The following is a 15219-nucleotide window of genomic DNA, read 5'->3' on the forward strand; positions in this document are numbered from 1 at the left end:
GCTATGAAGAGAGACTGGACAGGCTACAGTTGTTTTCCTTAGAGCAGTGAAGGCTGAGGGGGGACCTGATAGAGATATACAAAATTATGAGGGGCACAGATAGGGTAGATAGGAAGAAGCTTTTCCCCTTAGTGGAGGGGTTAATAACCAGGGCGCATAGGTTTAAGGTAAGGGGCAGAAGGTTTAGAGGGAAAACTTAGAGGGGATTTGAGGAAAAATATTTTCATCCAGAAAGTGGAGGTATCTGGAACTCCCTACCTGAAAGGCTGGTAGAGGCAGGAACCCTCACAACACTTAATAAGTATTTAGATGAACATTTGAATTGCCATAACATACAAGGCTACAGGCCAAGTGCTGGAAAATGGGATTAGAATAAATAGGGGCTTGATGGCTGGCATGGACATGATGGGCCAAAGGGCCTGTTTATGTGCTCTATGACTGATTCTATGGCTGTGTGGGGGCGGGGTTTGATTGACATTTCGGCGGGGTTTGACTGACAGGTGTGGGGGCGGGTTTGATTGACGGGTGTGTTGATTGACAGGTGTGGGGGCGGGGTTTGAGCGACAGGTGTGGGGGCGGGGTTTGATCAACAGGTGTGGGGGCGGGGTTTGATTGACAGATGTGGGGGTGGGGTTATGGTAAGCCCCTCCCCCGGCCTCGCTGACTACCTGCGGCCGGAGTGCGGGAGCGGAGCGACCGCCCGCTCACTCACTCATGGAGACTGTGGAACTGTGCATCGATGAAGAGCGGGAGATCAGGTACCGGGTGGCCGGTTTGGGCTGGTTAGGGCAGCTCCGGGAGTGGCTCCGAGAGTCGGGCGTCGAGGGAGGGGTGTCGGAGGGTCGGGGCGGTTGGTTACGGGAGTTTGGGTGGCCGGCCGGGACTAAGCCGCTCTTCTCTTTTCCCAGGACGGACCAGTACGGTTTCCAGCAGCCGGCGGGCTCGGGCTCTGCGTCGCCCCGGGAGCAGGTGTCGGATTACGGGTCAGTGCTGAGGCGCCGGGCCATCAAATGGCGCAAATTGCTGCAGAGCAGCCGGGTGGAGCGGAGCCTGAAAAGTGAGTGAAAGCGTGCTAATGGAGAATAGAGCAAGAAAATTCATAGTCTAGGGATTTGTCCCCGCCCCCCGCAGGGTACTGGGACCTGCCCTCCTGACCCCTTTTATCCAGCCCCCAGGTACTGAGATCTGCCAGGTGGTGGAACTTTGCCCCCCTGCCCCCCCCCAGGTGGTGGACTTTACCCCCGCCCCTCCCCCTGGTAGTGGAAATTTGCCCTGCACTCCCATCGCTACTTGCTGGGAACTGCTGTCACTGCACCCTCCTCCCCCGTGCAGTAGGGGATGCTCCCCTGCCCCCAACCAGTAATCTGTCCACCTGAGCCTCTACTCCCACCCACCAGTCCTGGGAGCTGACCCCTGCGCCCCCACCCAAGTACTGGGAATTGCCATTCCCCCATCACATTGCCCCTCTTATCCCCCCTCCAGGTCCTGGGAACTGCCCTCCTTCCACAGTATTTGGATTCAGAGATAATTCTGTTGCACTCCTGACTAGAGCGTTCTGTGAAGAAAATGGTTTTGAGCGGTGCCAGACGACTGGAGGACTGCTAATGTCCCATTATTAAAAAGGGAGATGGGGATAGACCAGGAAATTACAGGCCAGTCAGTCTAACCTCAGTGGTGGAGAAGTTACTAGAAAGAATTCTGAGGGACAGAATGGATTTGTTAAGGGAAGGTTGTGTTTGAGAAAATTGATCGAATTTTTTGAGGAGGTGTCCAGGAATGTTGATGAGGGTAATGCATTTGATGTGGTCTACATGGATTTTAGCAAGGCTTTTGGTCAGGCCCCTCATGGCGGACTGGTCAAGAAAGTAAGAGCCCATGGGATCCAAGGCAAAGTGGCATGTTGGATTCAAAATTGGCTGAGAGGCAGGAAGCAGAGGGTGATGGTAGAGAGTTGTTTCTGTGACTGGAAGTCTGGGGCCCTTGCTGTTTATGGTGTACAGAAATGATTTGGATTTGGACAGGGTATGATCAAGATGTTCACGGATGACATGAAAATTGGTAGGGTGGTAAATAGTGAAGAAGATGGCTGTAAACTGCAGGAGGATATCAATGGACTGGTCAGGTGGACAGAGCAGTGGTAAGTGGAATTCACCTAGAAAAGTGTGAGATAATGCACTTGGGGAGTGCTAACAAGGCAAGGGATTACACTATGAATGGTAGGACCTGGAAAGTACTGAAGATCAGAGGGACCTTGGTGTGCACATCCATAGATCCCTGAAAGTAGCAGGGCAGGTAGATAAGGTGGTTAAGAAGGTAAATGGGATACTTGCCTTTATTAGCTGAGGCATAGAATACAAGAGCAGGGAGATTATGCTGGAACTGTATAAAATGCTGGTTAGGCCACAACTGGAGTGCAGCGTGCAGTTCTGGTCACCACATTATAGGAAGGATGTGATTTTACTGCAAAGGATGCAGAGATTTACCAGGATGCTGCCTGGGCTGGAGGGTCTGAGCTATTAGGAAAGATTGGATAGGCTGGGGTTATTTTCCTTGGAGCAGCGAAGGTTGGGAGGGGACCTGATAGAGGTGTATAAGATTGAGGGGCATAGATACTTTTTCCATTAGTAGAGGGGTCAATAACCAGGGGACATAGATTTAAGGTAAGAGGTAGAAGGCTAAGAGGGGAGTTGAGGAGAATTTTTTTTCATCCGGAGGATGGTGGGAGTCTGGAACTCACTGCCTGAAAGGGTGGTTGAGTCAGAAACGTTTGAAACATTTAAGAAGTATTTAGATATTCACTTGTATTGCCATAGTCTCCAGGGCTATGGGCCAAGCGCTGGAAAATGGAGTTAATGTAGTCATATCTTTGGTGACCAGCACGGACACGCTGGGCCGAATGGCCTCTTTCTTGGTGTAGACGTTTGAGTGGTCATCAGCACCTGAGTGCCCAAGCAGCTAGTTTCTGCATTGCTACTATAGGTACATTGTAGATTTGGCCTCTTGGGGTTTGTGAGGCATTTTAAACATATTTTCTGTTTTGTTACTCTGGACTGTAGTTTGTATATTTACATCTGGAACTAGTAAAACAGGATTTAATGTTGCTATACTGGGATATGTTTAGACTTTGATAATATGGATAAAGACTAGTGTCGCAATTCACACTGGAGGTAACATGTATGGAGCATACACCTCTTCTTCTTCCGAGGATTGCCAACTAGTGTATATAATAAACATCCTGGCTGGAATTGTTGAAATAAATGGGTAGTGTTATTTTGTTTGAGTCATAGAGTCAGCACAAAAGGAGGCCATGCCCTCGTGTTGCAATTCAGTCAGTCGCATTCCCCAGCTTTAACTCCATGGCCCCCCAAGTTTATTTCCCTGAAGTGCCCATCCAATTTCTCTTTGGTCAAATATTGTTTGATAATCACTCCTGTGAAGTGTTTTGGGGACGATTTACTGTTACAGGTGCTATATAAATGCAATAAAAACAAAAAAATGCTGTAAAATCCCAGCAGGCCTGGCAACATCTGCGCAGAGAAACAGAGTTAAATTTCGAGTCTGTATGACCCTTCTTCAGGGCTCGGGCTTGAAACGTTAACTCCGTTTCTCTATGCAGATGTTGCCAGACCTGCTGAATTTTTCCAGCATTTTCTGTTTTTATTTCAGATTTCCAGCATCCACGGTATTTTGCTTTTATTTTAGTGTCTATATGAATGCAAGAAGTCACACTTTGTAGTTGTGCAGTCTGTATTATCAGAGCTGCTCTCAGTAGCAGATCTGATCCTCTTATCAGAAGTGTTTTGTTTTGAAACCTGCTTTTGCTTATGGTGACAGACAATTGCCCTTATTAAGATGAATCTGTTGATTGTCATGTATTGCATTATGCATCCATTGCATCAATCACTACGAGGGCTGAATGGCGGCTACCTGGTGTTTTTCCCAGTCTAAAATGACAAACATTTATTTACAGATTAGTCAAACAAATTGAAATGTTACTATTATAATTAGGATATACAGCAACCAATTTGCATACAACAAGGTCCCACAAAGAGCAATTTGATCGTAACCAGATAACCTGATGTAGTGATGTTAGTTGAGGGTTTAATATTGGCCAGGAGACCAGGGAGAGCTTTCCTGTTCTTCTTCAGAATAGGGCCCTTGCGGTTATTTTTTCACATTGGACAGACGAGGGCTTGGTTTTAACAGACAACCCTTCTGATGGTGCAGCACTGCCTCAGTACTACACTGAGAGAGTCAGCCTAGATTATAGACTCAGATTTCTGGAGTGGGGTTTGAAGCCACGATCTTCTAACTCGGGTCAGCCTGCTACTATTGAGCCACGGCTGACAGTGTAGTGTCCAGAGTTAGCTGCGGTGCTCATTGTGACTCTTGGTTACTGGTATTGCACATTGCATTTTGGTGTTTTAATGTGGGTATTCTCATCTGACTCATTGACATTGATCACTTCATTTAATGGAGTCTACATCCCTCATGAACTGGATTATGTCTTTTATCTGCCTGGCGAGCCTAGCTTTAAAAAAATATTTCATGACCCAGGATCCAAACAACAAGCCTCTTGTCATCGTCGTGTACTGCATGCTGTCCCGTCATTGTCCTCGTCTTTTGTAGGTGGAACTGTCAGATCACTGCACAGGTTGGATCATTTATAGAATAATGTTCCACATGTGGTATGTTTACAGCAGTTTCACAATGTTTCTCAAATGTTGTTTTCCTTGAAGATACTCTTTCCAATCTTTCTCAACATAACACTGATCTTTGGAGGTGGTTGGTCATTTCTTACATAGTGAAACATGACCTGGAGACTTAGTAGTCCAGTCTAAGAAAGTGGGGTGGTTGTTGGTGTGCACTCTCTTATGTGCTGAGTATTCAGGAGCTCGGAACTGCACGCTTGTGGTACCTGTTCCATTTTTTATTATCTTGGCCCATGTATTCACCTAAAGAGTGGGACAGGAAGGGGCAAAGCGTTTAACAAAAAATATGCATCAGTGAATTAAGGTCATTGCAGGGAATAAAAAGAAAAAAATTAAATTAAAGGTTCTTTATCTGAATGCACGAAGCATCTGCTATAAGGTAGATGAACTAGAGGCACAAATAGAGGTAAATGGTTTAGCTCTAATCGCCATTACAGAGACATGGTTAAAAGGTGACCAAGGTTGGGAAATAAAAATTCCAGGGACATAATATTTCAGAAAGACAGACAGAATGGCAAAGGAGAGGTAGACCTTAGAGTAAGCGATAACATAAGGACATTAGTGAGAAAGGATCTGGCTGCTGAAGATCATGAAGTAGAATCAGTGAGTGGAAACTAGGAATAGCAAAAGTCAGAAAACACTGGTGGGGATAGTTTATAGGCCCCCTAATGGTAGTTACACCATTGGGCAGAGCATTAAACAAGAAATTATTGGAGTCTGTAACAAAGGAAATGTAATGATTATGGGGAACTTTAATCTTCATATAGACTGGGACAATCAAATTGGCAAGAATAGTCTAGAAGATGCGTTTGTAAAATGTTTTTGTGACAGTTTCTTGGAGCAGTATGTAGTGGAACTGACGAGGGATAAAGCTACCTTAGATCTTGTATTGTATAATGAAGCAGTAATGTCATAGTAAAAGATCCACGGGGAAATAGTGATCATAATACCATTCAATTCCATGTTAAGTTTGAAACTGACATGTTCCAAATGCAAACAGAAATCTTAAACTTAAACAAAGCTAATTACATAGGTATAAGGGGAGAACTAGTTAATGTTAATTGGGCAAATAGACTGAAAGGTGTGGAGGTAAATGAACAGTGGGAAACATTTAAAGAAACAATTCAAAAATGCATTCCACTGAAGAGCAAAAACTCAGCAAGAAGGACCCATCCATGATTCACTCAGTAAATTAAGGACAGTACTAGATTAAAAGAAGAGGCTTACAATGTTGCAAAAACAATGTAGCAAGTCTGAGGATTGGGAGTGTTTTGGAAACCAGCAAAGAGCCACCAAAAAGTTGATAAAAAGGGAAAAATAGAATGAGAGTAAAGTAGCCAGGAATATAAAAAAAAATTATAAGAGCTTTAAATATATAAAAAGGAAGAGAGTAGCTAAAGTAAGCTCTCATCCCTTAAAAGCAGAGACAGGAGAAATTATCATGGGGAAGGAGGAAATGGCGGAGGCATTGAACAAATATTTTGTCTGTCGTCACAGTAGAAGACACAAGTTTCATACCAGAAATAGGCGATAACCTAGAATCTAAAAAAGAGTGAGGAAATTAGGGAAATTAATATCAGCAGAGATAAAGTGTTGGAGAAACTTAAGGGATTAAAATCTAACAAATCTCTGGGACTTGATGGCCTACACCCTAGGGTTCTAAAGGAGATAACTACAGAGATAGTGGATGTGCTAGCTATGATTTTCCAAAATTCCATAGATTCAGGAACAGTAACATTAGATTGAAAATTGGCAAATGTTATACCGCTTTTCAAGAAAGGAGGGCGAGAGAACACAGTGAATTATAGGCCAGTTAGCCTAACGTCATTTGCTGGGAAAATGCATGAAATCTATAATTAAGGAAGTTTTAACAATGCATTTAGAAAAGCATAGTATGATTAGAATAAGTCAACATGGTTTAACAAAAGGGAAATTCTGTTTGACAAATATATTTGAGTTTTTTGAGGATGTAACTAGTAGGGTAGATATAGGGGAACCAGTAGATGTAGCATACCTGGATTTCTAAAAGGCATTCAACAAGGAAGAGTCATACGGAGTCGAAACATTAACTCTGTCTTCCTCTCCACAGATGCTGTCAGACCTGCTGAGTTTTTCCAGCAATTTTTGGTTTTGTTTCAGATTTCCAGCATTTGCAGTATTTTGCTTTTATCACATAAAAGATTATTAGGTAAGAGAAGGTCTCATGGAGTTGGGGGTATTATCTTAGGATGGTTAGGGGAGGGGATTGGTTAATGGGTAGAAAACAGAGTGTGGTCATAAATAGGGATTTTTCAAGTTGGCAGGCAGTGAATAGTGGAGTGCTGCAAGGATCAGTACTGGGGCCTTAGCTATTTACAATCTATATTAATGACTAAGATGAAGAGAGAGAAAGTAATGTATCAAAGTTTGCTGATGATACCAAGCTAGGTGGAAAGGTAAGCTGCCAGGAGGACACAGAAAGACTGCAAGGAGACATATACAGGTTAGGTGAGTGGGTATCAAAAGGGAAGTGTGAAGTTATTAACTTTGGTTGTTAGAATAGAAAAGCAGAATATTTTTTCAAGGTGTGAAACTTATAACTGTTATGTTCAAAGAGACTTGGGTGTGCCTGTACAAGGAATGCAGAACATTAGCATACAGGTGAGAAAAGCAATTAGGGAGGCAAATTGCATGTTGGCCTTTATTGAAAGGGGATTGGAGTATACTAAAATTGGAACGATACAGAGAAGATTAGCATGGCCCCTGCGCAAGGATGACACGAGAATTCGTGAAGCGTTCCATATAAAAATTTTTAAAAATAAAGAAGTCTGCAGTTGTACAGAGTTTTGGTGCGACCGCATCTAGAGTACTGTGTGCAGTTTTGGTCTCCACATTTAAGAAAGGATATTCTTGCATTAGAGGTAAAGGTTCACTAAACTGGTATCTGGGATGAGGAGGTTGTCCTGTGATGAGAGGCTGAGTAAATTGAGTTTATATTCTCAGGAATTTAGAGATGATTTCATTGAAACCTACAAAATTCTGACGGGACTTAATAGGGTGGACGCTGAGATAGATTCCCCAACCAGCGGAAACAAAAACACAGGAACACAGTCTCAGGATAAGGGGCCGATCATTTAGGACTGAGAGGAGGAGAAATTACTCCACTCAAAGGGTTGTGAATCTTTGGAATTCTCTAACCCAGAAGGTTAGCTGCCCCATTGTTGAATACATTTAAGGCTGAAATAGACAGATTTTTGTTGCCTCAGGGAATTGAGGGATAGGGGAGCAGTCAGGAAAATGGAGCTGAGGCCCACAGTCAGCCTTTGTCATATTGAATGGTGGAGAAGGCTCGACAGGCCATGTAGTCTACTCCTGCTCCTATTTCTTGCGTTCTTGTAAAGAACAGCTAATAAGCTAGAAACTTTAATGCCTGCTTTTTTATCCTTTAAAGGAAAGTGAGCGTTGCTGGCATTTACTGCCCATCCCTAATTGCCCTTGAGCAGGTGGTGGTGAGCCACCTTCTTGAACTGCTGCGTTCCATGTGGTGTAGGTACACCCAAAGTGCTGTTAGGAAGGAAGTTCCAGGATTTTGACCCAGTGACAGTGAAGGAATGGCAATATATTTCCAATTCAGGATGGTGAGTGGCTTGGAGGGGAACTTGCAGGTGGTGGTGTTCGCATCCACCTGCTGTCCATGTCCTTCTAGTTGGTAAAGGCTGCCAGGATTTGGAAGGTGCTGTTGAAGAAGCAGTGTACTTCGTATATGATACATGCTGCTGACACTGTGCTTCTGGTGGTGGAGGGAGTGAATGTTTAACTGAGGCTAACTCCACTGTATTGTGCCCTCTATTATACTATACGCTCTCTGCTCCCTGGAGTGCACTCACTCGAGCTGTTCAAAATCATTCCTTTTAAACCATTTAAGCCCTGGGTATATGTCACCATAGGAACAAAGGACTTAGGAGCAGGAGTAGGCCATCTTGCCCTTCGAGTCTGCTTCGCAATTCGATAAGATCATTTGCTGATCTGGTTTCAACTCTACTTGCCTGTCTGCCCCCCAATAACTCTTGATTCCTTTGTCTGTCAAAAATCTGTCTAACTCAGCCTTGAATAAACTCAATGACCCAGCCTCCACTGCTTTCTGGGGAAGAGAATTCTGCACAGAAACGACCCTCTGAGGAAAATAAATCCTCATCTCCATCTTAAAGGGCGACCTCTTATTCTTAAACCTTGTCCCCTAGTTCTAGTCTCCCCCACAAGTGGAAACATCCTCCCAGTATCTACCCTATAAAGTCTCCTCAGGATCTTGTGTATTATATGTTTCAAAATGATCAACTCTCATTTTTTCAAAACTCCAGTGAGTATAGGCTCAACGCGTTCAACCTTTCTTCATAAGATAAGCCCCTTATCTCAGGAATGAGTTGAGTAAACTTTCCCTGAACTGCTTCTAACACAATTATGTCCTTTTATAAAATGATTATTACATGATTATTCCAAAAATGAAGAGTTAAACACAAATCTACATAAGGTAGAACTAATAAGTAGATGTACGTCTTAACTTGGCTAATGTGGACGATGATTATGAGTACCAGATGCATGGTCACCCAACACATTCTTTGGGATCTGGTTACTGCCCATCCTTGGGAATCTGGGGTCTTCAGAAGTCCAGTCTGTTTCATCCTGTATCTATCTTACTCTCTCGTTCCACTGGGAGCTTGTAACTCCCAAGACCACAGTTTGGTTTTTTACTTTATTAATGCATCAATTATACGTTACAGTGGTAGTTTTGCATTCTTATGTATTAAGTCCAGTTTCATTCCTGCTTTGCCTCTATAAAACAAACAGCAACATCCTCCCAGCATAGTACCTTTAAAATTGTAAAATGTCCCAAGCTACTTCATGTTACCAAACGGAATTTGACACCAAGCTACATAAAGTAATATTAGGACAGATAACCAAAAGCTTGGCCAAAGAAGTGAGTTTCAAGGGGCACCTTAAAGGAGGAGAGAGAGCTATAGAGATGGTGAGGTTTAGAGCATGAATTCCTTAGCTTGGGGCTGAGGCAGCTGAAGACAGTCCCCAGTGCTGGAGTAATTAAAATCAGGGATGCACAAAAGTCAGAGCTGGAAGAAGAATGCAGAGATCTTGGAAGGTGGGAAGGCTGGTGAATTTTATAGCAAGAGGCGAGGCCGTGGAGGAATTTGAAAACAAGGATGAGAATGTTAAAATCGAGGCTTTGCTGGACTGGGAGCCAATGCAGGTCAGCAAGCATAGAGGTACTGGGTGAATGGGACTTAAGATGGAGCTCAAAGAAGGGCGGGAGAGTTTTGGATGAGCTCAAGTTTATGGAGGATGCAAGTTGGGACCCTGGCCAGGAGAGTATTGGAATAGTAGAATCTCGAGGTTGCAAAGTTATGGACGAGATGACTGAGGCAGAGGTGGAGATAGGTGATGAAGAGAATGAGCTCATTAACTCTCCAAGTTGTGCAGTGGAGATGCCTAATCTACGACTAAAGGCGTGGATAGCAGCTGAAGCAAAGCAATTAAAAAGCTTACAAAGTGAAGTTATAGTAAACTTGTATAGGACCCTGGTCAGGCTGCATTTAAGAGCACCATGTATGGTTTTTGTCTCCCTACTGAAAAAAGGCAGAAGCACAGGAGAGGGATGCAGAAAAAAGTACAAGGATGTTGCCAGAACTGGGAGATTACAACTGTTAGCACAGATTGGGCTGCTGTTTCTTTAGAAAAGAGAAGTCTTAGAAGTGACTTGATAAAGGACTTTAGAATTATGAATGCGCCCACATCTACCCTGTCTAACCCAGCGTGGGATTATCCAAAGCTAGGGCCAAAAGCAAGATTCTCTGCCTCATTCTCATTCTCACCTCTATATCTTTGACTTCCTGTACTGTTCCAGTGAAGCTCAACGCAAGCTCCAGGAACAGCACCTTTCCTTCAATTTAGAGACTTTACACCTTCTGGACTCAACATGAAATTCACCAATTTCAGATCATAACCTTGGACGGCAGCTGCTGTTGATCTGCTATTCCAATTTAAACCTCACATTAACACATCTTTACTTGCCCCATTACCATTCCCTTTTGTCATTTACTTTCTCCTGACTTCCACACTATCATAGATTTGCCCTTTTGTTCTTTCCTCCCTTTCCCTGCCTCTGTATTTGCTTAAAACCCTGTTACATCTCTGACTTTTTCCAGTTCTTATGAAAGATCATCAACTTGAAAAGTTAACTATTTCTCTCTCTTTCTTTCTTTCTATAAATGCTGCCTGAGTAGTTCCAGTATATTCTGTTCGTATTTCAGATTTTTAGCATCTGCAATATAATGCATTTGTTTTCTTTTTCACAAATGGTCGAAGTTGAGATTTAAAATTATGCAATTGGACCATTTTTTAATGGGTTTCAATCTCCTAGATTAAGCCTGTGCAACCAACAGTAAAGCTTGTGTTTTAATCGAGTATTTCAGGCAGTGAATAAAGACATTCAGCAAGTACTTGCCTTCTAACTGAAGGGCTCGTTCATCCAAAAGATAAAGATGTAAGTGAATGAAGATGTTTGTCATGTGCACTGTAATAGAGAGATGCTAATTTAATTTTCTATCCAGTAACTTAACTGCAATTTTCTCCCATACAGTGAATAGTGAGATTTGATGGAGTGAATTAAGGCTCTTAAGGGGCTTTTGAAGTTGGAGAAGGTGAAGATGGTTAAGGAGTGTTTTCTAGTGAGGAAGGCATAATCACTTTTATATACTTATTAGATATTTTACCTGGGTTATTTTTTTTTAAGTGAAAACCCATTTGATAATTAGAAGAGGGAGCCTGCTACCCCATGCAGAAATATTTTGGGATATATTTGCAGCTCTTTTGTGTAAATAAAGTGCTTTCTGCGTGAGTACTGAAGGTCACATCGGAGGAGTTTGCCTGATGAGTTTCTGTGAGCCCAGTCGTATAAAGGTGCTAAGGGCAAGGGAACTGAAGCACTCTTGGTAAATAATGATTTGATAATCAGCACCTATCTGCTATAACGCCTACCAGCAGTTCCCTGATTGCACCAGGATTTGGTCTGGGTACAAACATATTTTCAAGATAAATCAATTGAAATGGATAACAATGCCAAGGCCAAGTTGAGGAATTATATTTCAGTACTAAGAATTGAAGATAAAGAAATAAAACACACCCCTAATCAGGATGAAGAAAGCTTTCTCTAGACCACTCATGAATGTGATCTGCCAGATATTGGGATCATTTATATTTTGCTTTTTAATTACTTGCTTTTATTCCCAAAACAGTGAAACGATACATCAGAAAAGGTATTCCAAATGAATATCGTACTCTTATCTGGATGACTGTTAGTGGAGCTCAGGCACAGATGGAAAAAAATCCAGCTTACTATAAGAAACTACTGGAAATGGAGGAAGATCCAAGACTGGTCGATGCTGTAAAAACAGGTAATACAACTCCATTTGCACAATAATAACTCAAAAACATTACTTCATTGCTGTTTGTTAGTGCATTGAGAAGCACTCAACTTATTTAATTTTGGTTATACGCCTATTCTAGATGTTTGAAATTTTAGATAATGAGGGAAAAATGGCAATGCATTTCAGAGAGGCTGGTGGGAACCTGATAACCAGTCTGCAATCTGAGTGATAAGTTTACTTGGAACTTTCCATTGCAAATATAGACAGCAATTTATAATGGTAAAAGTTGACAGAAAACGTTTGATAGCAGGAAGTCAATTGGTGCAGGTAGGAAGTGTGCAAGTGTCATATTTCTAATGTATATACACATGAATTACTAAGCTCTTATGGTGTGCACAAGCAGAGCTAGAGAATATAACTTAGTTGACAGCTGTGTTTATGTTACTGATCCTTTGTGTCGTTTTTTTCATCCCCCTTCCTTTTTTTTTGTTTTTCTTTCCGGCTGAAGATGGTGAATCGGGGAAGACTAATTTGACTTTCTTTGCTCTTTAAAAAAAGATTGAATTCTGAAAGCAAACAAATCCTCTTTGAGAGAAACTGATAGGAACAGGTCAATAGAATGAGCTGGGAATGGAATAAGTTGATGCTGAGGGAGCCTTTCCCCAGCCACTCTTGGGAGAGGGATGTAGATAGTTGATCAATTGCGTGATGAGGAAACAAAATAAGGAAGGAAATGGATTGAGCAGTAGAAGAAAGAGGCAAAAGCAGGGGTAGTGAGTGGGTGAAGAGCAGGGGTGAGGGATGGGAAGAGAGCTGCTTAGGACCACATTTGTCGTCCTCAGTCCATATGCTGCCTGCAGTCATTGGTGGCTCCACTTATTGTCAGGCCATACACCACCTCTGTACCAGAATGAGAAGAAGAAGAAACCAAGAGAGAGAAGCAGAGTTATAAGGAGAAAAGATGGGGAGAAAATAGTTGGTGAGAAACAGCAATGTGGAGACAACATAAACAGGAAGCCATTCACTCATGTTTGTTTGCTTTGTTCCCGTGTCCTCTTTCGCTACTCAAATATATGTGTAGTTCGTATTCTGAGCCTGTGTCCGGTATTGCCTGATGGGTGCTAGAGACCCTGGAATAAAATAATAAAAGAATAGATCTTTATGGAAGTACCATCAATTTGATGGTGTCATGGGCTGAAGAGTTGACTTAAATGCCATTTGGGATCTTATTGCTGACAACACAAAAGCCTTGCCATGCAGTTACAGCAGGAATCCACAGAGAAGAATGTTTGATTCAATATAGGTATAGGTCAGAAGGTGTAATCATTCTTGGATAAAAGATTACCAGGCCATTTAGAAGTGGTTTCTTGCAGATTATTGCTGTAACCTCCACCTGGCTTCCAAAATTTCTCTTTCCACGGATGCTGCCTAACCTGCTGAGTATTTCCAGCATTTTCAGTTCCTATTCCAAAAGTCCACATTTTGGGCAAAAGACATTTTGTTATTTCTCAACCTTTTCTGAGTTTGTTGCTAGATGGTGGGGAAGTTCTGGGTTTTTAAATCCTTTCCAATTCAACTATTTTGCTTCTTCACCTGAAATGGATAGCTGGAGCTGGAGTACAGTTCCTGTTATGAGAGTGCAACTTACTTCTCTAATACCATTGTAAAAGCAATTCTTTGGGATTTTGTTTTAATCAGTGGAATGTTATGATCTGGAATACACTCCCAGAAAGGGTGGTGGAAGCAGATTCAATAACTTTCTAAAGGGAATTGGAAGAATATTTGAATTTTCAGGGTTATGGCGATACTTCATAGCTCTTTCAAAGAGCTGGCACAGACATAATGGGCCAAATGGCTCCTTCTGTGCTGTATTATTCTGTGATTTAATATTTTTACAATTTTTTCTTAAGATACAGTGATGCTGCAACATTTTATGTTACATTTTTCTAGTAAGCCTCTTGTGAGGCACATTCACTAAATGTTTCTGAAAACCTGTATACACTGCACCATGTTATCTCAACTTATAAAATGGAACGTCATGGGAAACGACTCATGTCGTTGCATGTGTTTTGTTTTGTTCGTTTATGAGATTTGGGTATTGCAGGCAAAGTCAACATTTACTACAGTTGGGAAGGTGGCGTTGAGCTGACTTCTTGAACCGCTGCAGTCCATGTGGTATAGGTACATCTACAGTGCTGTTAGGGAGGGAGTTCCAGGATTTAGACCTAGCAACAGTGAAGGAACAGCAACATATTTCTAAAACAAAAACAGAATTACCTGGAAAAACTCAGCAGGTCTGGCAGCATCGGTGGAGAAGAAAAGAGTCGACGTTTCGAGTCCACATGACCCTTCAACAGAGCATATTTCTAAGTCTGATGTTATGTGGCTTGGAGGGGAACTTGCATGTGGTGGTGTTCCAATGTGCCTGCTGTCCTTATCCTAGTTGGTAGAGGTCGCCAGCTTGGAAGATGCTGTCGCAGGAACCTTGTAGATAGTACACACTGTACGCCAGTAGTGGAAGAAGTGAATGTTTAAGATGATGGATGGGATGCTAATCAAGTGGGCTGCTTTTTCCTGAATGGTGTCCAGCTCCTTGAGTGCAGTTGGAGCTGCACTCATCCAGGCAAGGGGAGAGCATTCCATCACATCCCTGACTTGTGCTTTGTGAATGATGGACGGGCTTTGGGGAGTCAGAAGGTGAGTTACTCACTGTGGAATATACCGGCTCTGATCTGTTCATGTAGCCAAAATGTTTGTGTCTGGTCCAATTCAGTTTCTGGTCAATGGTAACCTCCTCCAGAATGTTGATAGTGGGGGATTCAGTGGTGGTAATGCCATTCAATGTCAAGGGGAGATGTTTAGATTCTCTCTTGTTGAAGATAGTCATTACCTGGACTTGTGTGATGCAAATGTTACTTGCCACTTAACAAGCCCAAGCCTGAAGATTGTCCAGGTCTTGTTGCATGCAGTCATGGACTACTTCAATATTAGAGGAGTTGAGAATGTAATTGAATACTGTGCAATTATCAGCAAACATCTCTACATCTGACCTTATGAAGCAGCTGAAGATGCCTGGACCTAGAGCACTGCCC

At 42.5% G+C, this 15219-nt stretch overlaps 1 protein-coding gene and 1 non-coding gene across 2 annotated transcripts in view; both read left to right on the forward strand.

Annotated features, from left to right (window-relative positions):
* The first annotated feature begins 617 nt into the window (after positions 1–617).
* The window catches only part of LOC144691441 (growth hormone-regulated TBC protein 1-A-like), a 63964-nt gene continuing 49362 nt past the window's right edge, over positions 618–15219 (forward strand). Inside the window, exons 1-3 of the mRNA XM_078559538.1 lie at positions 618–758; positions 909–1057; positions 11996–12154. Coding sequence (XP_078415664.1) covers positions 715–758; positions 909–1057; positions 11996–12154 — 352 coding nt within the window. The 5' untranslated portion in view covers positions 618–714. The remainder of the gene's footprint in view (positions 759–908; positions 1058–11995; positions 12155–15219) is intronic.
* On the forward strand, positions 7396–7499 carry LOC144692080 (U6 spliceosomal RNA). Its single transcript, XR_013579264.1, has one exon. It is a non-coding gene; the product is annotated as a U6 spliceosomal RNA (small nuclear RNA).

Source organism: Cetorhinus maximus, chromosome 16, assembly GCF_964194155.1.
Source record: "Cetorhinus maximus chromosome 16, sCetMax3.hap1.1, whole genome shotgun sequence".
In the NCBI taxonomy this organism is placed as follows: domain Eukaryota; kingdom Metazoa; phylum Chordata; class Chondrichthyes; order Lamniformes; family Cetorhinidae; genus Cetorhinus; species Cetorhinus maximus.